At 36.7% G+C, this 24970-nt stretch overlaps 3 protein-coding genes across 3 annotated transcripts; 2 read left to right on the top strand and 1 right to left on the bottom strand.

The window, feature by feature from the left end:
- Positions 1-81: 81 nt before the first annotated feature.
- On the bottom strand, positions 82-841 carry LOC128863558 (uncharacterized). Its single transcript, XM_054102779.1, has 2 exons — positions 489-841; positions 82-434 (listed from the first exon to the last, which is right to left on the bottom strand). Exons 1-2 carry the CDS (start codon positions 693-695, stop codon positions 222-224), a joined length of 420 nt encoding a protein of 139 aa, XP_053958754.1. The 5' UTR covers positions 696-841; the 3' UTR covers positions 82-221.
- Positions 842-3950: 3109 nt separating this feature from the next.
- Positions 3951-6483, top strand: LOC128864008 (homeobox protein prospero). Its single transcript, XM_054103468.1, has 3 exons — positions 3951-5546; positions 5624-5752; positions 5817-6483. Exons 1-3 carry the CDS (start codon positions 4284-4286, stop codon positions 5868-5870), a joined length of 1446 nt encoding a protein of 481 aa, XP_053959443.1. The 5' UTR covers positions 3951-4283; the 3' UTR covers positions 5871-6483.
- Positions 6484-8302: 1819 nt separating this feature from the next.
- Positions 8303-12765, top strand: LOC128864251 (heterochromatin protein 1). Its single transcript, XM_054103820.1, has 5 exons — positions 8303-8443; positions 8604-8772; positions 8856-8975; positions 11775-11889; positions 11958-12765. The coding sequence occupies exons 2-5, from the start codon at positions 8659-8661 to the stop codon at positions 12242-12244; spliced, it is 636 nt and encodes a 211-aa protein (XP_053959795.1). The 5' UTR covers positions 8303-8443; positions 8604-8658; the 3' UTR covers positions 12245-12765.
- The last annotated feature ends 12205 nt before the right edge of the window (positions 12766-24970 follow it).

Raw genomic sequence — 24970 nt, 5'->3', positions numbered from 1 at the left:
GATGTCACCTGAACACTAGAGCTAATGGAACACCGATAGGTTTTTTACATTACGCTATACTTACAAATAAAATCTGCAAAATACTATGGCCATTCATTTTAAGTGAATTAAAAATACGTATTTTAATAATTAAAATATATAAATTCCATGTAACAAATTAACAATGTAACCACAAAATCTATACATGTAAGTATGGGGTAATTAAAACTACTAAAAGGCCTTTAATATAGATTTTTGTCGAGAATATCGGCTATCTGATTAAGAACCTGCCCATCTACTTTACGTAATCCCAAAGCAATTAAGATGTCAGTAGGGCATTTGCTCAGCTTGGTTCTGTTGATCAAAAACTGTATGCCGGCTCGAGCTTCCGCTTGGTCAACACCCAATAAACATTTCATAGTCACTGGCACTGATGTGTGAAATTCGGTTATGTTCTAAGTATTGAAAAAAGGGTAAATTCTCTGTTTATTCCATTAGTCAATTCTTACCAATGGTGCAATGCGTTTTTCATGCTCATCCTTTGCATCGAATTGAATTAAGTACAAGTTGGGTAAACCGCTGTATTGTGTGATCAGCACCATACATTTGTTTGTGAAACGATGAACAACAATTTTTGTTAAACATTCACCAATTTTACAGTTAAATTGTGACTGGAAACCAATATTTTCTTGAATCGTATCGCTAACGCACTGCATATCGTAATCTTTTTGGGAATAATTATTATATTAATGACTACAAATTATTTAATTTCGCGGCATAATAGTACATTTATCCACCAACGAAGTCATGATCTGTAACAAGTCAGAGGAACGTAAATTTGACGACTCATAACTCATACACAGGGAATAACATCAAGGCGAATTCATAGAAGGTGACTTCATTGGAGCAACAACATTTACATATATTCTGATTTTGCATTTGGTTGTTTGATTGGGGAAATTTCAATGAGAATGTTAAAAAACAAATAAGGCATAGCTTTTTGACATTCCAGTTAGCAAATCGAAACAACAAAATGTCAGCAACTATAACGAATACATTTTGTGGAGATTCAAGTAGGCGAAGACCACCGATAATGTATTTATTTTTTACTTTTTGCTGAATTGAGTATAATGTGACTATCAATTGTGCGAGTAAATACTCTTGCGCATAAATATAATTTATTACTTACCTTTTTACTTGGTACAAATGGAGGAATTTCACATAAATTAATGGAAATATGATTATTTTTCTGCAAGTGATGGGGAAAAAATTATACATTTCCAACTGACTTTATTTATGTGCTATTGCTATGAGCTACGGCCATCGACATGGTATCAAGAACGATAGATTACTTTACTACATTCTATAATATCTGCGTTAGTGAATTTTTGTTTAGACGGCATTTTCATAAGACTATATAAGCCGTTCGTTCTACGAGCCGACACTTTCTACAGACTCTACAGGACAAAACTGACCGCAACCTACTGGACCGGACAGTATTTAGACAGTCAATAAACGACATCCACCGGGAGACCGTTACCACCTTCATGAACTCCCGTCCTGTGAATGCCGTAATCGGAGTCCAACCACCACCTATTGCAGACGAAGAGCTCCAGCTTCCCCGTGAGACTCGTGTAACACTGGCACAACTACGTTCTGGATACTGTAGCAGGTTAAACTCCTACATATCCAGAATCGACCCCGACATACCAAACACATGTCCGGTATGTGAAGGTACCCCGCACGACACTAACCACCTCTTCACATGCCCCCTTAAACCGACTCATCTAACCCTCCCTCTCCCTCTGGACCCAACTTGTCGAAACAGCATGTTTCCTGGGCCTACCCCTAGATGAGCTAGACGAAGACGACCGATGATATGCCTACACTGACAGGGCTACCTATGCTGTTGTTGTTAACAGACTCTAAAAGTACTTAATTTGTTTAAATCAAAGAATGCCTTTTTATAGGAGTTTGCTTTTAACAAAAGTAAAAATTAAACATATAAATTTTATAAAAAAAATTTAGCCTCTATACAATTCAAATATGCAAGAGACTTTAAGTCGTTTTTATTTTCAAAAAGTCCTAAATCTGATTGAAACAAAAAAAAAAAAATATACTATTTTGGTCCATTATACAGATTGCACATGCTTAAGATTTAATCTTAAGCGTAATCGTAGTATGATTAAGATCATTCACTAATTCGTCCGAAAGAAAATATTTCCATTCATACTTCGACGTTATACATTACTGCTGTCAAACCACCATATTTGTTTTATACCAAATAGCTCAATTTAATCTGAATTTACGGTACAGTGTAGCCCGTCGTTTGTTTTCGCGCCACTATCAGCCGAACGTGCGACTCGATGAACAAGAGCGTACGAGCTGAGTGGCAGCGACACACGGACAGGTTCCAACCTTCTTTGTTTAGAGAGAGCCAATATTTACTCCAGGTACATTGCAGTTGATTCATATCAAATTTTTATGCGTGCCTATTTTATTTTTAGTTTTTAGTTTTTTAACGAGCGCGAATATCAACAAATTTTTATTAAGAGTTACAAAGGGAAATTGCTTTTAATTTTTTTTTAGGTTGTGAAATGCGATGATCAGAACTGCTGCAGCCCACGCCGGAGTGGGCATATGATTCTTCACGACCGTTTTCTGCCACCTCCATACCCCATCACTTAGGCTGATTGACGTTTGATAATTCCGGACTTTAAAGAACATGACGGAAAGTCATTTGCTCCATTTTTAATACGCCTACCGATTCAACCGCTGAATGCCTTTATCAGCACGTCTATTGATCTCTATTGCCCAAGTATACGTGATGATTTAGAGAAAATATGCCGCAGTACATGCGGTATTTACTTCGCATCTATCACAAGAGCTGCAGAGCACAGGAGAGCAGCTCACATTGCACCAGCTAAGCAAGCGCGTATGTTCCGCAAAGTGCGACCCACACGGATTGTCGAAAGACGAGCTAATGAGTTACTGTGCGCAAGCGTCAACGGCTTAGAGTGGATAGATCAGAACGAAGTTGAAGGAGCAGATGATTTTACTGGAAATTATATGGACATGTTGGTCCCAATAGTCTCTCTTGAAACCGCGCATGATTCTCCATGGACTGAATTAGAGTAGATATTCTTTTTTTAATCGCAGTAGTTACGATTTAAGTCTTCTACGAGTATTGTTAAATTTTTATTACACTTATAACTCTCGGCAATATTGATTACTAGTCTTAACTACAATCTAACGCGTTTACATAAGAAACCCACATTTTGAAAAATCTCACGTGATATTGGGGGATGGGGATGGGGTTGAATAAAATCTCACGACATCTCATCAGGGGGGGAGGGAGGTACAGAAAATTGAAAAAAACACCTCACGTAATTTATGGACGCCCCCCCAAGGCGAAAAAATTACGTGCTAAGATAATGTTGTAAAAAGAGAATGTAGAGAATGTGGTGCGCAATTTTATTTTGAGCAAATTTGACTGACTGCATAGTCCGTCAGTACAGAAACTAAACAAACCTTTGTATTCAAATGTATGGTGTTTTCTGTACTGACATCACGGCCTTTGCGAAAACGCAATCTTGCATTCCATCATTCTTGAACAAGATACATTAAACAGGTAGCAGCAGTATGGTTGCAATTATCTTTTTTTCTATTTATGTGGTCTCTAAATTGTGAAATTTGTATTACTCCACAACTTCAATCTTTGTTTATATATTTGGACATTATGGGAATTAAATGCAAAGTTCCTACCTGTTTAATGAATTTAGTTCTTGGGAAAAGGTTTAGAGACTGAGAATAGCGTGAATTTTCAAAAATTGCCTGATGCTTGTGTTTTATCAGATACTCAACTTTTTCTGGTTATGGTGAAACTACTTAGCAGAGTTCTGATAGCTTTTGACAGTTTACACCCTCTCCGTTCCTGCATTTCATTCTCTGACTGAGCAATGTCAAAAAATCACGAACAAACGTCAAAAACATTTTAAACAAAGTTTCACCTCTCGCTGCATGAATCAAAGAAAATTTAGGCCAGAAACGTAAATTACACACAAAAATTTACACAGAAAAGCCGTTGGCGTGTGTTCCCTGTTGGAGCCGTGGAAAAGTAATAATTGAATAAAAACTGTTTGCATCGGTGTGGTACTACGTGCGACCACACTTTTGGCCGTACACCCATAACGCAGGGCAGTGGCAGGTTGGTATCAGCAACTGGCAAGCAAGGCACGGTGTGGTGCAGTGTATTTGTGTTACTAACAAGTTCATTTGGAGTTGTCGCAACGGCGCTCGATAGGATGGACGCAAAAAATGACGATTCGGCAGGAAGCGATTCGCTGGACAAGTCTTTGCAAAAGAAATGTGTAGTCGATGATGTTGGTCAGGGTGAGGGTTTAACGGCAAATCCTTCGCTGACGAAAGGCATTAGTGATAGAAATGATAAACAAAAATCGGATACTGAAGCTGAAAATCGACCTGCAATTTCCATTAATTCACAAAACAAGACTGAGAAGAGTGCTGGTGATGGCGTATGCGGTAATTTCGTGGAGAATAGTTGCCGAATCGATGGAAAATGTGACAGTAGCATCCTCAGCGCAGATATTACAAACGAAACAAAAACACCACTAGTAGTTGATTCACACGATGCGGCTAACGCCGCCAAAGTCAAAACCAACGCGGTAGAAGGCAATACGGGCACTCGCAGCAGTGATGACACAGCCATTTCCAATAATATAGTAAATGATGCTGCAGAAGCGCCAAGCGAAAGCAACTCTAATAGCAGCAACAACAGCACCAATAGCAACAGTAATTGTAGCAGCAACAATAGTTATGCCTTTGAAACAAAAGTTAAGCAGATCTCCAAGAACCTCAAAGAGACAACTCTGGCTGAATGTGCGAATAAAAAAGCCTCAACAGACGATACCAATTCCACCTCGTCCGCATCTTCAGCCTCCTCTACACCGGAGTGTGAACAGCCGACAATTGATGCCGCGACGGCGGCTTTATACTCGTTGGGTCCTAGCACTAGCGCGGCAGCAGCGGCGGCGGCGGCAGCAGCAGCTGGCGGTGCCAGTGCACAAGACGAACATGATCATCGCTCAAAAAAAGTTCGGTTTCATCCAGATGTTAAAGAAAATGATGGTGGTAATAGGATTATGCCCAAGAAGAAGAAGAAACTGAAAACAATTCAGTTTGGAGCTAGCACTGCTGGTAGCACTGGAAGTGCTGGAGGAGGTGATGAAGCGTCAGGTAGAAGTCAACGGGGCACATCAGGTGCAGATGACATGGAGTTCGATGAGGAGGAATATGTGGAAGAAGAAGAATGTTTCAGTGCATCTAAAATGATAGAAGATGCGATTTATTATTTAATGGAACATCCGTTGACATTTGCCGGTTCCTTTGATAAAAGTAATGTCACCACACAAAGCGGTCTCCTGGAAGAAGAAGACTTACCACAGTTATCAGAAACACCAGAAGATGACGAAGAAGACTTCTGCGGTCAAGAGTTTCCGGAAAATGGAGTTGCATGCATTTTAGGCAAACAGAATAAATGTGGAAAGGTATTAAGATCTAAAATTTGTTTTTGTTATTTTTCGAAATAACTTAAATATATTTAAAATCGTTTTCCTCCAATCAGGTGGAGTTCCTCCTGCGTTATATAGATCGGCCTGGCTTGTTTTGGGAAACAGAGGAATTCATTGGCCAGCGATGTCCCAATTTACTTAATCAGTATGAGCAATGCCGCGAAAGACGTCAGGCGCGCTTAGTGAGTTGTACATAACTAATTTATTGAAAACATTTGTCTTTTAAACAATTACTTTTCTAACTAGATGAACTTCGTCGCGAAACGTCAAAACTTACGGCAACGATACACAGACTTCTAGGGACAGATGTGTTCATGTTGAGGTTGACTTGACTACTGGAATTACAACAATATTTCGCTTTATCGAGTTTGCGATGCAGAAATGCTGCTTACGAAAAAAATAGTATATTCAAAATCAATACAATACAAAAAGTATGAAATTTAACACAAAATTGCTGCTTTATTAGAATGGCAATATGTACAGTAAATTCCATGATGTTCTTCAAAGACAACGAGGGACACAACAATAATTCAAAACCAACTGCAAGATGTGCTACAGCATTCGTAGCAATCATCCCTCCCACATTTTCAATTGAGAAATTTATACGGCAAATGCTTTTTTATAGTACCCATATGACCTTAGTTCACACATTCTGCTGAAGTGTCCATCATGTTGGCGAAAATGACCAGAAACAGTGAAACCAAGAAAAGTAGCTGGACTTGTATATGTAAAGGATTTTTATCAACGTGCTCATTTAATGAAAATGAACTGTTAAAAGAAAATGGAACTTAAGGATCGGGATTTAAAGATATGCAAAACATACCAGCAAAAAAAGCGCATTGCAAAAACCTAATAAATCGATGATAGTAACTAATTAATTATATAATAAACTATAAGCAAAAGTCTAATAAGATGCATACATTTTTTATTAGCAAACACACAGGATTTGAACTAAGAAAAATTTTGGTACGCATTTATCGAAATATCGTGTTGAATTACAACTACAAAGTAAAGTTTTATTTGGGAAAAGTTTCATTTTTTACAGTAAAGTTCTATTTGCGAAAATTTTGACGGAATAACCCCATTTTTTTTTTGTAAATGAAACATGGACCCTTTTGAAGAAGTTATTGACTACGCCCAAGTGCGAGCAAAATGGAAGATAATACCAGGGCTGCAATCATTATTTTAGTGTTGGTAAAGTTCGTAATTTTTTGATAAAACAAAGGAAATTCCAAATAAGCAGATATATGCTATTTGTACCTTGTGAATAATTTGTGACCTATTGTTACTCCAGTAGAACTTATAAGACATTGTTTGTGACAACTACAAAAAATCTTCTATATACCACTACTAAATATACATACTTCTTCCTTCCAAAAATATATGTTTAATATTTAACAGTAATTAAGGGAGAACGGGGAGTTGTGAGACGGGTTTTGTTTTTGGACTCGTATTACTCAAAATCTTAATATTATGCATATGTCAACGATGGAATCTTTAGTCAATGAATACTGGAAGCTATTGGTATGGCCTATTTAACAAAACTACAATTTTCCTTAAAATTAAAATTGTATATAATAATATAAAATATAATACAAAATACAAAAATGTGGGGAGTTGTGAGACACCATGGTTTAAATCAATAAAAATTACTTATTTTAGTTGTTAGTTCTTTATTAAGATGAAAAATAAAAAAGAAAAGACAATTGTTATAAAAAAGTGTATACAAAATGCAATGCCATCAATCTGATGATTCGCAGTGAGAACATGTATAATAACCAGTTCGTAAATTGGCACACTTTAGGTGCACAGCTCGATCGCATACATTGCAATGAATGTAGTTGTTTCTGCTTAACTTTTTCGGCATTGCACCTTTGCAGATGAAAAAATTTCATGATATATATACAAACAATGCATGAATATTGTGAGGTACTTATGAAAGATGCGTTAAAACGTCGAAAAAACGGTGTCTCACAACTCCCCACATTTGTTGTCTTACAACTCCCCAAATCGTTTCTTTTTTTAAATGGCCGCGTAGTCATAAACACATCGAACGTTCATGCCCAAGTGAATGTGTAAGTTCAAAGCTAACAGGACAATTAATAATTTGTATAGATATATTGCGTTAAAAATTTAATATTAATATTTTTTTTTATTATTCTAAATTGATATTCCAGTGCATATTTTCTAAGAATATGTAAAAATACGAAAGAGCCCCATAAATAAATTGATTATAATTATTCACAATTTTGTTTAGATGGTGAAATTCCCTTATTACATTTTCTTAGTGGAAACTACATCTTCCTGTCTTTAAAAATGCTTTCATAATTTATACTATTCCTCTTCTCCCACATCTGCATGCCCTACTAAATGTGTCTTAACATCTCTCAATTCTGTCTCTTGACTTTGTTCCGTAGGCAACTTCACATTTTCTCTTAACACTTAACAAATCTCATCAAGCAAATCAGGTCATTGTATACGTCCATACACATGGCACGGTTAAATGAAAATTGAGTTGTCAAACTACGCGACGATAAGATTATGATGGCAAGAAATTTGATATGACATACCTGTCTACTTTAACATGGGGAATTCGCGGTCTCTATTTGACATTGCGGTTCAAACAGAAGTTTTTAACATTTTTTATAGAAAGACTAGATGTGGGATAAAAACCTACATTGCTGTCGTTTTTCAACACTGTCAAAGTGTCACCGTGCAACTCTGAATTCGTAGCGTTGCCTTCCATAACGTTTTTGCGCTTCATTTTACGTACTGAGTGCGTTTATTCTTCTAAACAGTGTATCTAGTGCTGTAATTTGTTTCCTAATAAGTAATTTAAAAAAAAAATTGACTATTTTAGCAGTAGAAGAATTGTAAGTATTCGGAATATAAGTGGATAAGTTTTTCATATGATTCAACTAATACAATTTCTCGAATACTTCTGGGTGGCTCCGGGTGCGTTGCTGTACTTATTGTTCTTGCTAATGCTATTTTACAACCGCGAAATCACACTTATTGGTTGTCTACAAGCAGTATTTCTTAATTTGCTTAGTTAATTTAACTCAAAACAAAAAGGTATACAGTCAATATGAAATCCAAGAAAACTGACTCTGCAACTGGTGATGCTGTTGCCGACTCATCAGAAGAGGAGGAAGAGTATGCAGTGGAAAAAATTTGTGGTCGCCGCGTGCGTAAGGGAAAGGTTAGTATTCTATGTATATATGCACAATTTTAATAACGACTTTAGATTAATGAATTTTGCCATTTATTTTGAAAACACCATAGGTCGAATATTTTCTCAAATGGAAAGGTTATCCCGAGGAGGAAAATACCTGGGAACCCGTGGAGAATTTGGATTGCCAAGATTTGATACAGCAATATGAAGCAGATCGTGCGAAAGAGGAGGTGAGTTTTGCATATGTAGCTTTATAGAGTATTTGATAGTCATCAGCGCAAAAAATGGCGGGAGTGTATTGCTTTGCCGCTTAAAGTACGTACTAATAAAATCAAGCAACAAACTGGAGACCCCTTGTTAAAACAGTTTAAGCTTTTTTTTTATTGCTTCCTGGGGAGGCAAAAAACTCTGTATTGGAATTGTTTGTGCTTTTTTTTGTTGCTTGCTGGGGAGGCTGAAAAGCCTTTATTGGCATTGTTTATCCTTTTTTGTTGCTTGCTGGGGAGGCGAAAAAGTCTGCATTGGTATTTATTATGCTAGCGGTCGGTATAGAACCGGGGGTCTGGCGTTCACACTGGAATAGGTTCTACGTTGCAGGAACTGTAACATTGACACCTTCCCTAAAACTTAATGGGTACTACATAAATATATCCTGGTTTAATATGCCATATATTGTCTTGAAATTCTTTCGACTTGTTTCATTAATATTCATGTACATTTTTTAATTTTTTTCCTTTTACTTATCTTTGAGGTACAATATAAGTCCATATTTTTATAGTTAAATGAAACGCATTGAATGTTATGTGCAATGGTGAACTTTATCGACCCGTGAGAGTCGGTTCTAATATGGATCGGATACCGCACCAAAATGGCCCTTCTAAAAGCTTACACCCGAAAACAATTTATGTTTTCAATCAAAACCATAAGCCATCCACCAAGTAGTATTTTTTATCTTTGAACAATGTATAAATTTCATTCAAACCCATAGATTGTTTAATGAGTTACAGTGTTCATGGACTACGAAGACATACAAGTGCGAGCGTCCCTCATTAATTTTTGGGTATCTCAGAAACTATGGTTTGCACTTCAATCTAAAGATCTCTTGTGCCCTCTATTCATAAGAATAGCTCATCCATACCCAGTTCGCTCGATAAGACCAGGATGGAGATGGGTTTGGGCTGAGTCCATGTGGCTTTCTTCTGGCTGTATCAGGCCGAAATGTCCATTAACTCTCACAATGTCATTACCTTCGGGAGGAACGTGTGTTGCACTTTCTGCGATTGATCACAGAAACAACAGGATCCGGTGGACTATATTTTGGATGGCTATACAATTATTATTATCAGTTTCTCCTTAGGGCAGCTAATGGGAAGCTTAAATTTCGTTTGGTTACACCTTTCTAATAAGGACAGTCTGTCGTAGCTCCATAGTTTGGAGCCGGTTTATATCTCGTACCCTTACTTCTTCGCTTCCTAACTCTTCCTTGTTGATATGTTGTCTCATCGCAGGAAAGTACTCTGGTGCTAGGTAGCTTCTCGAGCCAATGCATCAGCTTCTTCATTGCCAGGCATTCCCATGTATGCTGGGGCCTATATAAGCCTGATGCGGTTTGCACTTTTAATATGTAAATCTAGTTTCTCTATGCACTCAAGGACTAATGAGAACTTAACCTGAAAGGATGATGTAAGCTCTGAGTGCAGCTCGGCTGTCGCTTAGAAGAGTAATTCGCTCATTCCGTTTATAAATGAATCTTTGCAAATATACAAACGGCAAAAACCGCAACTTGAAAATGCTGTCGGTACAGGAACCTATGTTTTGGGATCCGTGTAGGGTACACTCTTGGAGTTTCCTTTCGGAGATAGGGGTACTCCAATTTGAATTAATACGCAGTTCAATTCGGAACCTCTTCTCAACAACGATCGCCTTAGTGATATCATATCTGAATATTATTTTTTTTTTACTACACAAACGCATTCACGACTTTTGCCGTTTCCACGACAGTCGGTTCTACGTTACCGAAACGACCCGGATTTATATCCGGCCAAGGACTGTCACTCCAGCAGTATTCACCGTATGTAAGTATTGGGAATGTTTATGCTGCTACAACAACAACTTATTTTGTTGAATTGATCATGCAACATTTTGTTGATGCTCCTCGTAATAATGCCCTAGAAGCCTCAATTTCACGGTATGTGACATGAAGACCTCGCTCAAGCCCTACGCGCACAATATTCATATTTTCTGGCATAAAAACTGATTTTGATGATTTTTTCATTTTACCACTTTTTGTGTTACAGTAAAGGCTAGTGCTTGCTCACCGTGTAATGATTTTAGTGCATGGATGCATTCTTGTCTGGTTAATCCACCCCGAAAATTCTGAAAAGTAATCGCATGAAAACGTTCACGGTCTAATACCGTTTTTTTACGGAGATGCATTTTTTTTAGCCACTGTAAACAACACTAATATGGCTCACGTACCAAAACGTGCTGAGTTCCATTGACTGCAAAACAGCAATACGATTTTTTTTCGCGAAATGTGTCTCGTTAAATGTTGTATGGGTGAAATTCGGAAATTGCGAAACAAGAGGGCTCAAATAAGCTTTTTCGGGGGTAGGGCTGAGAAAGGTCTGCTTTGTCGCGCGGAAATCTTTTTTTATACATTTTAATGTAAACTCGCCAACAATCAGAAATGAGCTCATTGCAGCTAAACTTTACAGAAGAAGCCCGAAAAAGGGGCCATTACTACATTTGTAATTATATAACAGCAGAACTATCATTAATGTCGCAATTTTTCCATTGCCGAGGGTCCGTCTGTATAAGTTCATATTTTTGCGTAATGATTTACCCTTACAGATTTGCTGTTACTTACGATGTCAGTTATTTTAAACTCGTCATCCCATAAATTATCTCTCCAATATTGTTTTGGATTTTAATATACTAATAATAATAAAATTACTGCTTAAAATTTACTGAAAAATATTACTACGAAACTTGATTAAACTTAGGTAAATCAATGTAACTCTTTTTAGCCTGCCGCACCTAGTAAACAACCCGAAAAAAAGGATTCCAGTAAAAAAGAAGCTAGCAGCAGTGGACGCACCAGTGCCGCTGGAAACAAACGCAAGTCTGAAGAGAAAACAACAGGTAAATTTCTTCCATCAAAGTAATTAAATTGTTACTTAAACCTAAATTTTCTTGTTCTTTTTGAGCAGGTAGCAAGAAAAAACGGCGTGATTCCTTAAAATCAGAAACGGACAATGAGTCAGTGTCCGATGTTTCTTCGCGTACCTCTGAGCGTACAGGCTTTGATAGAGGGCTAGAAGCTGAGAAAATACTTGGTGCCTCAGACTCGAGCGGTGGCCTGACTTTTCTTATACAATTTAAGGGTGTAGATCAAGCCGAAATGGTGCCAGCAGCGATTGCTAATGTTAAGATTCCACAAATGGTTATAAAGTTTTACGAAGAACGTCTCTCCTGGTATTCCGACAATGAAGAATAAATTTTAATTTAATTAGTTGATTAAATATCTATATATCAGAATATTAAAAAATAGATGCATATATACATACATAAATATTTCCGTATTTCCACATTTCCTTCTAATGGCATCTTGACATCAAAAGGAAACGCTGTTAAAATATAATTTGATATGAGTAAGTTAATTTTACAAATGTTTTAAATGAAGTCCGTCGTATTAAATTATCCTCAATTTTAACTAAGGTTTTTCGTTTAAAACAAATCCGACCACCAAAAGAAAACTAAGTTTTTCAAAGTTTTGCATTTGTGTTTGCATAGTCACAAAATGTTTGAGTAAATTACTATTTTTAGAAGCCATTGAAGTTGAGATTCATTTGTGCAAATTTTTCGAAATGGGGGTTCAAAATAGAGGAAATCGTACAAATGTGTATCACTTTCTTATTCTGTGTGTTAGGAATGTTGATTTGTCAATACTGGACAAAAATCAATGTAATCATGTGGAAAATATGTTTAAATAAAAGCTGAAATCTACCAAAGGTGTTACTACGTTATTTATATAAGAGAGGCGTCATAGTTGATTTGCAAGTACGTAGAGTTTGTAAAGAATATCTTTACATAGTGAAGAAAAATTTTAAATTTTAGCTCTGATCGAGAATTCCAACAACAAATAAAAAAGCAACCAAAAAATTTATACACACATTCCATTACTGTACTTTTCTACGACTTAGGCCCCAACATTAAATCAACACACTCATTACAAAAACAACAATAAAAAAGATGTTTACCCTATTTAAAAAGTGTCAAAAAAATCTTTGCATAACTGATGAAAACAACAAACAATGCACGTTTCCACGACAGTCGGTTCTACGGAACCGAAACGACCCGGACTTATATCCGGCCAAGGACTGTCACTACAGCAGCATTCTCCGTATGTAAGTATGGGGAATGTTTATGCTGCTACAACAACAACAAAAAATGCAGTTATTTTTCGCGAATTTCATTCATTTGGGGGTTTTTTGCAAATGGTATGGAATGTGAAAGGGGTAAGAAATTATTTAGTTATAAAGTGATTGTCTTCAGTGCTGCAAGTGATCTAAGATTTTAATAAAGAAAAAAAAATGCCAGGAAACGAGCTTCAAAAAATATTCAATTAGTGTATTTCAATCACTACAAAGGCAAATCAGCCAGAGAAATCGCCGATATGTTCTCCCTCAAAATTAGAACTGTATATAATATAATAAACCGTGGTGAAAATGAAGAAATACTCGAGTTGAAAGGATCTACAGGCAGACTCGAGTTAAAAGGATCTACAAGTGACGCAGCGAATTGAACGTAAAATTATTAAAACTACTTATAATAGCCCGCAAAGCAGTACAAGAGTATTAGCTCTTCAAGTGGAAAAAGACTACGGGTTAAGAGTTTCTCATGAAACAAAAACACAAATATTCTTCAAGGGTGGTTAGGGGGAAACGCCTGATATCAGCACAAACGCTCATAAAATATTGCGACTTGCCACCGATCACATATCACTTCTCACAGAGTACAGGGATGGCGTTATTTTCTCAGATGAGACGAAAATTATGCTCTACTACCGTGATGGACCCCAGAGAGTTTGACGTAAGCCTCTCACAGCACTACAAAACAAAAATATTATCCCTACCGTAAAGTTTGGAAAACTGTCGGTAATGGTTTGGGGTTGTATATCAATATTGGGAGTAGGTGAAATTAAAATTTTGGACGAAATAATGACTAAGGAAGTACATCTTGATATTTTAAAAAACGAATTGACTTCCAGTATTAGAAAATTCGGCTTTGTTCACCCGGGAAATTCGAACAAATTTAAATACAAATACTATCAAGATAATGATCCCAAACATAAATCTTAATTATGCAGGTCCTGGTTACTCTACAAATGCATCAAAGTTATTGATACTCCGGCCGAAAGTCCCGACATTAACCCAATCGAAAATGTGTGGGTTCATTTAAAAAAAAGTAGGAAAAAGATCGCCAACTAATAAAACTGAATTAATAAGATTCATCAGAGAAGAGTGGGGAAAAATATCATGCTTCTTCTTCTTAATTTGCGCTATAACCGCTTACGCGATTTTTGCCGAGTTTAACAAACAAAAAAATACCATTGGAATATGATATTCCGAAGCTAATTAAATCAATACGAAGTCGTCTTCAAGCGGTAATTGATGCCCAAGAACGATATACAAAATATTAACCCCAAAAGACTGCACTTGTTGTTGTTGTTGTTGTTGTATCAGCATAAACATTCCCCATTCTTACATACGGGGAATGCTGCTGGAGTGGCAATCCTTGGCCGGATATAAATCCGGGTCGTTTCGGTAACGTAGAACCGACTGTCCCAAAAGACTGCATTTTTTGTTGTTTTCATCAGTTATGCAAAGATTTTTTTGACACTTTTTAAATAGAGTAAACATATTTTTTTGTTGTTGTTTTTGTAATGTGTGTATTTATTTAATAACCGCTGGCGCTTAATAGTCGTAGACAAGTACATTAATGGAATATGTGTATACATTTTTTGTTTGCTTTTTTATTTGATGTTGGAATTCTCGATCAAAGCTAAAATTTTAAATTTTTCTTCACTATGCAAAGATATTCTTGACAAATTGTATGTATTTAAATTAGTAACTATAATTTGTTGAAAGTTTTTTAGTAGTAAAAAATGTGGTGGGTCAAGTATAGATTACCAGGCTTGGTAATTAGTTATAGCGTAAAATGAAATTGAGCGAATATTTCAGGCTGCGGCGTGACGGAAGACCGACAGCAGAATTTTACCAAGGGTGATAGATTTACAAGGTTTGCTGTCTTTAATTATAGTGAACAAGGAGATTTTAAGGCAGCCAAATTTTGCAGTGTGTATTCCCACACTCGTCCAATCAGTCGTTCAGATGGCAATTAATCAACATGAGTGAAGGTTGTGTTGATTTTTTTCGTATATCACCAACACAATTTCGGTTTTTTCGTAAACAAACCGCTGTCATGAGCACGGTTACGTCAGCCAATCTGATTCTTTCATTCATCGGCTCGACATTCATCGGGAGACCCTTACCACCTTCTTAAGCTCCCAACCCCCGAATGCCGGTATCGGAGTCCAGCCACCACCCATCGCAGAAGAAGGGCTCCAACTTCCCCTAGAGTCCCGCGTCACCTTGGCACAACTACGTTCTGGATACTGTAGCAGGTTAAACTCCCACTTATCCAGAATTGACCCCAACATACTAAACATATGTCCGACATGTGAAGGCATCCGGTACGACACTAACCACCTTTTCACATGCCTCAACAAATCCACTCATCTAACGCCCCTCTCCCTCTGGACGCAACCCGTCGAAACAGATAGTTTGCTGGGCCTACCGTTAGATGAGCTAGACGAAGATGACCGGTGATTACACTACATTGACAGGACAAAGGTACTGCAACAACAACAACATGTTTTCAAATTTGCTGAGAGCCGGTTAATGGTCTGACCTCTTGGCCACAGCTCTAAAAATCTGTTCAACATAGTGGAAGAATTGTGTTCAAATAGTCAAGAGTGATAGAAACAAGATTGCGCCCATCAGAGAGTGTGTGACGTCGCATTAGCTCAGTTGTGCAGTGTTGCCAACCATTAGTCTTCGCAATAAATTATTTTTTTTTATACCCAAATTGCGAAAATTTTTAAGTTTGGTGTTTGTTTCTTTTCTTTAATTGAGAGCTACCGAAACTGTAACTTAAAAAAACTGTATTATTAAACAAAAGAAGGTTAAAAAAGGTCACTCTGAGAAGTTTTTAGTGCTAATGAAAATTTGTTGATTCTTATAAAATTTGAATTAAATTTTTTAGTAGTGGTGTAATCGTTTCTTCCGGTCCTCAATCCTTAGTGTGTCATACGGGAATAAAGAGGTGCATTCATAGTAAAAATAAACAAAAATACCAGAAAATACTGAAGAAACCATAACGACATTTTTACAAAAAGAGTACCGTACTTTGTTACATAACCTCAAATATAGCAAAAAAGTCGTTCTCTTAACAAAAAAAAACTCATAAATAAATTTTAAATATTTAAAATACGCACATTTTAAAGACAGTTTGTCATGCATACAAAGTTCTTTGAGTAATTCAATAAAAATTTGGTATTTTATTTTCTTTAAATGGTCTACCAGAACTGATAATTTGCTTATTGACCGAGCCATTAAATTCGAAATGCAACATTCACCACTTGTCAGTTTATTTTTATGTATTGTCTACGTGGAGTTCTTCATTACTATACCTTAATTTTCTCACGAAACATATGGCAATCAACAACACTACAATCGACAACAATGGGACGCCCTTTATTGTGTGTCAAGTCCGATATGACATTTAATCATGATTCAATAATAAGAGGTTTGCTCAGTAAACTTCTTTCTCGTTCCCTCTTGACAAATCGGCTCGCTTGACACTGAGTTGTTAACTCTAGAAATTTTGAGTAAAAGTGAAGGAAACGTTATTTTAAACCGTTTCCATTTAAGTAAAAAAATACGTTTTTGTTACCATTTTCTCCACAATTTAATGTTAGAATACTTGCGAGGACTTGAAATAATATTGTCCATGTCGTTGCACCTAATAACTACAAAATTGCTTTTCTGATACCCAGCTATCGCAATATTGCAGAAGTCTTTTCGCACCGAAAGTTTTGTCTCATTTGTTGTAGTCAAATATACAATATTAAAAAACTTACTTTTCCTCATAAAAAGAAACAATGTCGCACTTAGTACAGCTCGAACACACTCTGAGCTTCGTCGGTCTCGAGAAGATACGCGGGAAGGCATCACGATTCGCCAACGATTCAGTTTAGGTGGCTATCGAGAAAACTAAAGCCTCCAAAACTAAAGGGCTCCACGAAATAAGCAGGCTGGTGCTAAAACGCTTGGGTCCAGCGTGAAAAAATCTTTTCACAGCGTGAACAAATCTTTTCACTGTCTATCGCCGCTCTTATAATCCCATACAAAGATGATAGATTTACAAGGTTTGTTGGTGTTGTTGTAGCAATATTCTTAACCTTGTCAGTGTTGTGTAAATCACCGGTCGCCTTCGTCTTGCTCATCTAACGGTAGGCCCAGGAAATTTGCTGTTTCCAGGATTGGGTCCTAAGGGAGAGGGGTGTTAGATGAGTGGGTTTGATCGGGCATGTGAAAAGGTGGTTAGGGTCGTGCGGAGTGCCTTCACATTCTGCACATATGTTTAGTATGTCAGGGTCGATTCTGGATAAGTAGGAGTTTAACCTGCTACAGTATCTAGAACGTAGTTGTGCCAAGGTTACGCGGAACTCTCGGGGTAGCTGGAGCTCAGCTATGGGATAAACCAGCCCTGTCTAGTGCACAGTACAAGGTTTTTTCTTTAACTATGGTGAAACAAAAATTGTGGGGGGAACAACGGCTGCCACTTCACTTGGGAACTCCTCAACCGAATTCTGCAAGATCATGTCACGCGTAGTCACACACTCGTCCAATCAGTCGTTGCTTAGACGGCAATGAAGTGCCATTGGTTGATTTTTTCATATACTCGTATCATCAACACAATCTCAGTTTTATTCTGAAAGGGGAAATTCTTTGTTCGTTTGCAGGTATCAGTACTGAATCAATGGTTGGTATGCGCTTTATTAATAAAGCCTTGATGTACCCGCGCGTTCTAGATATGCTAGGTACTGAAATTGGCTTCGGCTCCATTGGGAAGTCCAAAGAACCTCCTTGAATACTGCAGTGTGCCATATAACTTCAAACTCATTTCTGATTTTATTGCCTTGCTGCATATCCTTCTGATGCGTTTACTTTCAATGTACAAGGACTTAAGACGTCTTGAAGTTGATGTAATAAAATTTTGAATATACTTAGTCCTGCTATACAAGTTAACTCCCTTATAGATATGAAATTATAATACTTTTTTAATGAAGTTAGTTTTATTTAACCATGTAAATACTAAAAAAAAAATAATTTTCATTCGAAATGGTCACCATTTGCTTTCACACAAGCCTTCAAAGGATCAGCTATTGCAGCACGCACGGTTCCATAGATATTGACGTCGCTGCTCGAACCACAGATTGTTTGAAACTGTCCAACTGACAGGCCATGTTCTCCAATTCCGACTCCAATGGATTCAGATCGGGACTTCTAGACTGCCAATCTTCTGCGGCTATGAACCCAGAATTTTTTTTTTTATCCACTGCTGGGTGGTTTTTGCCTTATGGGCTAGAGAAGAGAGCACTGCTCAACTGCTTCACCACACCTTCTAAGACACCCTCCTGTACCCTTTCGCCCCGGTCTTAACCCTTTTTTCGCAGAAATGTGGAAATGAAGAGATGCTACGACTTTACAAGACATTACGTAGGCTGTATAGTGGCTACGCTGACCCCTTGGAACAATTTTTTTTGCATCTTTAGAAGTTTTAGCATAGATTTGGTCGTTTTGCTTATTAGAAACTTCTTCAACGATGACAATTTTCTCATCTGTGAAAACAATATTTTCATGACCGTTGTCCGCATGCCACCGAAGAAGCTGCTAATTTTCGTCAAGCGCATTGTCAAAAGACGACCAGTTGAGAGGCGGAAGGCTTTCATGTGGAGATCATCTCTAATTAGTTTTGACATGAATGTGGTCGATATCTTCATTTTCCTGAACATGATTTTTTGCTTTCTAAGGGGACTTCTGCGAATTCTCTCTCGAAGGGCGTGTATGGCTGCACTGATTCGAAGCACATCTTTTTCTGTCTGTCACTTGAGACATTTGGGAAAAATGATAGATCGTGCGGGGAACAAACTTTCTCAAAATATAACATCTTTTCAGCAATTCGTAAATCTCGTTTGCACTTTTGTAATCACTGCAATGCGATTTTCCTTAGCTCCCCACTCCATTTTTTTTCTGCGAATTTATTCCCGCCATATGCATTGTAAAATTTGTTACAGAACTTATGACAAGATTAAGTAAATCAGCTCATGGTTTATAGAATTATCATTGCATTCTAAAGTTGAAACTCAACGGTTCATAAATTGAATTTTAAGAAAAACCTGAGATCGTCCTGGCTTTGCTGACAGTGAATAATGCTATACCTCATATCTACCTCTATAGATTATGCTGCCTCTGTTGAAACATAAATGCCAGGTGTAGACTGCGAATTTTATTGTTAAAGCAAATCTGTCTTACCGTATTTTTTGCCATTCCTGACTCACCGTTACCTGTCATTTCACAGTTTTACAACAAAATTTCCCTTTTATCGCACCATTGGCATGCGACATTTTGAAAATTAAATGTTAAGACGAAAAGGTACTCACATGAGAAAACGGAACAAAGCCAAAACAGAACTTTGACAGATATTAAGACACATTTAATAGAGGGGGTAGATGTGCGGTTAAGCACCTAAAATTGCGCGAAACAAATTTTCGACACGCCTCCAACGTTTATTGCTGCTTGCGTACTGATGTTGTTAGTGTTGTTTTCAGATGCTTGATTTGCGGCGCACACTTCACACTACTTAGTCGATGAGAAGGCAATTTTCATCTTTTCGGTTGAGGAGAAGAGCGGAGCTCGCACTCATACATATGCACATATGTTGGTTTCCATGAAAATTGATTTAATGACAACTGTCAGCTGTTGAGCGGACGATGTGCTAAGTGAGTTGACGTTGCGGATTTTCCGATTTCACACAGTTGTTTTTTCATAAATTTATATATTATATGTATGTACAATGTACATACTTATTTTTACATACATATGTGCCCTACAAAGAAATTCTTAATTAATGAGTTCCTACTGTATTTTCTCACATGTATTTCATTTTCCAAAGCAGGGTAAGGTTAACTCGGTGAAAACAAGGCATGTTTTTAAGAACTTTTTTTTGCCGATCAAAAAAGTGATAGTTATTCACTCAATTTCCATGTAATAATGCAACATATCAATAAAATTTTCTTAAATTTATAAAAAATATAAAATTTTGCAAAATATTGAAAATAGAGCGAGTAATAGTAATTCTCCGGATGCGTATAAAAAAAAAATATTTTGCGGTGTACATCATAACTCGCAACAGAATCGTCAGAAACAAGAAGATCAAAATGCTTTTTTTCAGGAAAATGCTCTTGAAATATTCCTGGCAGGATTTGTTTCGAATTTTTAATTTTTCGTAGCGCTTGGAAGCCCAGAAAACTATTTTCGGTAAAAAATTTTATTATAAGAATACAAATTATTTAAAAACAAAAGAGTTTCAAGGAATATTTGGTGAATTATTTGATAAATTTCAAAACAATTCGTTCAGTAAATTTTATGCTGCACACGTATTTTAAAAATAACAAGTTTCAGAAAAAATCTTTAAAGGCGAGCTGGACATCAGCTGTCTGTTAGTTGGCTAAATTACAGTCCAGAGTAGTGTTTACAAGCGCGCGGAAGCATTTTGCCGAGAGTAACGCGAAAAAAGAAAATCAGTAATACGTATTCTGGAGGTTGCTTTAATTCCGTGGGCAGACATACATTTCGGTGGCAGATCATGGACGTTTCAACAGAACTCGGCACCGTCTCACAAAGCTCGACTGAACCAAGAATGGCTAAAAAACAGCGTTCCGAACTTCATAACGTCCACATAATCGCTCTCAAATTCACCGGACGTGAATCCGATGGATTGTTGTCTTTGGGTCATTTTGGAGAGCAAGGAAAGATTCACCAGTCTCGAGGCGCTGAAAAAAGCCTTGTCCGCGAGTAGGCCACAATACCTGCAAGTCACATTCGGGCAGCTTGCGATTCGTTTCGGGAGCAAAAGTAAATTGATTCCTAATTTTGTATTATTTTCGCAAATTTTTTACTTTGAATTGAATAAAATAATTTTCCAAACTAAATGTATGGCCTTTTTAATTGGTTACACTTCGAGTGCCAGACCCTGAATATATCGTCCCCTTAGTATAACAATAGCCTATGTGCTCATAGGCTATTATTTTTTTTATTGAATTTTTGGATTCTCCATCGTTGATTTTATGTGTGGTCAAAATTTTGTCAAATTCTAGTTCCACAAAGTGGGTCAAAACGTCAGTCAAAAAATAATAAATATTTACAGACATAACGAGATTTGAGTGAGTGCTACTTTCGACAAAAAGTTTGAAATTAATTTTCTCAAAACATCAAAAAATGTATAGGCTATTTTAATACTAAGGGGACGATATGTAATAAATAATGAAGAGCAGGCGAACAGTAACACCTTCATCGTTCCTTTATGAAATTCATCAGTTGCTGAATGAAAATGAGAAGAAATGCAGACTAGTTATGGTTCTAAATTCACTAGTAGTGCATCAGTTCAGTATTACTAAATTTCGCTGCATTACATTTGTATTTATGTGAACTTACCCTTATGTATATACATACATAGGACCATCCATCATGCTTTTCACGAAACTTCAATGGACATCCCATCAATTGAATATATCAAGGGCAGGGCCGTGGAGAGAGTATTCGGGCCCCGGGGGAAACTTGAGATGCGGGCCCCTTCAAATTTTTTTTATTTACCAAAATGCGTATTATGTTATAGTGATATAACATTTAAACATTGAAACACTCATTGATAAAATTTTCGATAGAATTAATTATGAAATATTGATTAAAATGAATTTTAGAAAACTCTTCAGCAGATCTGAAATAAAAAACGCAACTGAAAAAAGTTAAAATTTTTTATTCATTTTGTGAGCCTTACAAATATTTGAAAGTGACGGCCACGATGCTTAGAATTTTGCTTTATTTGAGGCAAAAGCTCTTATAATATTATCGAAGTCGAGTTTCCTTGCTAACTCAGATTCCAAATACAAAGTTGCCAATCCTGTTACTCGACTCTGAGTTGAACAAGAACGATGGTAGTCTTTGATCCTTGATAAAGCGCTGAACGATCTTTCGGCGCCGGCAACCGATACTGGCAGGGTGCAGAATATTAAAAAATGGAATTAAAAAAAAAAGAAAAAAAGAATTAAAAAATTATTTATATAATAATATAGCCAGTGAAAAATCAAAAATTTCTAGTCTATAAAAAGTATTATTGCTATCTCTACATTTAATTCTTTATCAACGTAAGGACAAATTGCTTTAAAGAATAACTACGTTTCAAAATTGGTCTTCATTTAAAATACAACTATCTAAATTTAATCTAATCATCACTATAATTATTAATTACCTTATAAATCAGTAGCAAAAAATGTTCCATTTTAATAGAGCTCAATAACATACACTTTTGTATCACCATATTATATAATATTTATTCTTCGTAATCGTGATCATAACATTCGATATGGTGACACCAAACAAAGTCTGTGACGGAACTCTGGTAGAAGTATTATTTACTATATTTTTTCAAGCAGGAAATTTCTTGGAATTACCCTCGAGTCCGGGTCCCTCTGAAAACTCCGGGCCCGGGGGAAAAAGTACCCGAAAATATATATAACCGTGAAAAGATCCGCGCCAGCATCGATCAGTGACGGTAGTGCCAGAAGAAAATGTCCAAAAAGTTGAAAAATTACTTCTGACTGATCAAAGCATTAAATTGTGGCAGATAACAGTCGTACTTTGGATGAACAAAGAATGAATTGAAAATTTGATGCGGTGAACAAAAAGTGAATAAGGCCGCAAAAGGAATTCAAAGTGGGAAATTCGGCATCTAAAATTTTATTTATTTATTTAATTTAACCGTTTACCCTTTGTGGGTGTATGGCCGAGCTCCTCCTCCTATTTATGGCGTGCGTCTTTATGTTATTCCACAAATGGAGCCGACTCCGAACGGCAGTTATTTTTTTATGAGGAGCTTTTCTATGGCAGAAATACAGTCGGAGGTTTGCCATTACCTGCCGAGGGCGGACCGCTATTAGAAAGAAATTTTTCTTCATTTTGGTCTTTCACCGAGATTCAACCCACGTTCTCTCTGAATTCCGAATGGTAGTCACGCACCAACCCATTCGGTTACGCCGGCCGACAATATATTAATAGAATAACAAATAAAATGCTAAAAAATAAATTCTCGCCGGAATAAGAAAGTTAACGCGTTGAAAAGAATCGCACAATCGATGCCATCTTCACTTAAATTAATCTCAAAAGAAAGCGATAGAATAGACCTTGTGCACTCAAGCAACTTTAATACAATTAAGGTGTCCCAGTGGTATAGAGCTCGAAAATTTAGGGTATTTTCAGGAACTTGTTTTACAATATAAAAAAAAAAACGAAAAACTATATTTAAATTGTTTAGGCATTTTATTTAACTCCTTTTACATACAAAAATTAAAAACAAAGTTTTTTTTTAGTTTTAATACAATAATTAAAAAAATGGCACTGAAGTTGACCCTCCCGAAATATTGGACCTGGACGGTGTCTTCCATTTCCGCTCTCCTATTTATCTGAAACACAAAAACCAAAAAAATAATTAATCAGTAGCTATGTCCCGTACTAGAATAAAAAAATTTACAAATTGGCGCGGTTTTGAATTTGACACTCTAAAAATCGGGTTTTTTTTCAGTTTGTAAACTGTAAGCAACATATTAAAATTTCAGACGCCAGTTGAGGCCGCGAGACGAATCTTACTTTACCTGCTAAAACGGCTGTAGAATCGAAAATACTGGAAATATCCTTCCAAAAATTTGACAGTATATTCTTAAAAGCCTATACTTTCGAATCGATTTTTTGAAAATTCTAGACCACCGGGACCCCTTAATAGCAAGCGGTAGCTAGAAAAGGAATATGGGACAGAACATTTTAAAGATCTTAGCGCATATTTAAGAAATAACTTTTGTACCCATTCTATAGTGGTATAAAATTGCTAATAAGGTTTCCAAATAAATGAATAGTAATTTCATCGTGTAAGGGTTTGAGAAGTTTGAACTGTTACGTCTAACAAAGAATGATTTTTGTGATAATTTAATTGATATGGCTTGATAATGAAAAATTAGAGTCAAATATTACTCCAAGGCCCTTAATCTCATCCATTGGAGGACATTATTAGAGATATTAATACGACGATTATACTTATAAGTGACTTGAAAACATGTTTTCAAATTTAAAGAGATATGTACGTGAATATGTACGCCAAGAAACGAGTTTATTAAGGTCAGCCAGGGGCCTCAGCACATCCTCTAGGTTTCTTTTTGAGGTAAACAAATTTAAGTCTGCATATAATAGGTGCCTGGCAAATGAAAAGCAGATGCTCAAATTATTTATAAATAAGATGATTATGGATACTATTTTCTGGGATAAAAAAAAAATAATAATAATTGGTGCGTACACTTCTGTTAGGTGCTTGGCCAAGCACCTACTCCTACCATATTCGTGGTGTGCGCCATGTTCTACAAATGCAGAGAACTACAGTTTTAAGCTGTCTCGGAACGGCAAATGATTTCTATGAGGAGCTTTTTCATGGCAGAAACACGCTCGGAGGTTTGCCATTGCCTGCCGAGGGCCGACCGAAAAAACTTGTTCTATCAATTTTTTTTCATGCACGGAGATTCGAACCTGTGCATTTTCGAATGGTAGTCACGCATCATACGATTCGGCTACGGCGGCTTCCGCAGCACTGCACTCACTTTGGAAAAATGCTTGCAGTTATTTCCAATCAAGCAAAAAGTGACTCAGTTCGTTCCGAGGAGGTGTGATATTGGCTGGCACTCAAGGCTTATTCATTAGAGGTGATGTCACTGGACCAACAACAGTATTTTATACATTGCAATGTTACTTAAAAAAACAAAAAAATAAAAAACAAG

The sequence above is a fragment of the Anastrepha ludens genome, chromosome 5, assembly GCF_028408465.1.
Source record: "Anastrepha ludens isolate Willacy chromosome 5, idAnaLude1.1, whole genome shotgun sequence".
NCBI classification, from domain to species: domain Eukaryota; kingdom Metazoa; phylum Arthropoda; class Insecta; order Diptera; family Tephritidae; genus Anastrepha; species Anastrepha ludens.
This window is presented reverse-complemented; position numbering and strand designations above follow the sequence as displayed.

Bases quoted from the DNA above. Each gene is read 5' to 3' on its own strand.
- LOC128863558 (XM_054102779.1), bottom strand. From the start codon at position 695: ATGCAGTGCGTTAGCGATACGATTCAAGAAAATATTGGTTTCCAGTCA. The intron at 435-488 runs GTAAGAATTGAC...TTCAATACTTAG, and splicing joins AAAAACGCATTGCACCATTG to AACATAACCGAATTTCACAC.
- LOC128864008 (XM_054103468.1), top strand. From the start codon at position 4,284: ATGGACGCAAAAAATGACGATTCGGCAGGAAGCGATTCGCTGGACAAG. The intron at 5,547-5,623 runs GTATTAAGATCT...TCCTCCAATCAG, and splicing joins AACAGAATAAATGTGGAAAG to GTGGAGTTCCTCCTGCGTTA. The intron at 5,753-5,816 runs GTGAGTTGTACA...TTTTCTAACTAG, and splicing joins AAAGACGTCAGGCGCGCTTA to ATGAACTTCGTCGCGAAACG.
- LOC128864251 (XM_054103820.1), top strand. From the start codon at position 8,659: ATGAAATCCAAGAAAACTGACTCTGCAACTGGTGATGCTGTTGCCGAC. The intron at 8,773-8,855 runs GTTAGTATTCTA...AAAACACCATAG, and splicing joins GCCGCGTGCGTAAGGGAAAG to GTCGAATATTTTCTCAAATG. The intron at 8,976-11,774 runs GTGAGTTTTGCA...AACTCTTTTTAG, and splicing joins CAGATCGTGCGAAAGAGGAG to CCTGCCGCACCTAGTAAACA.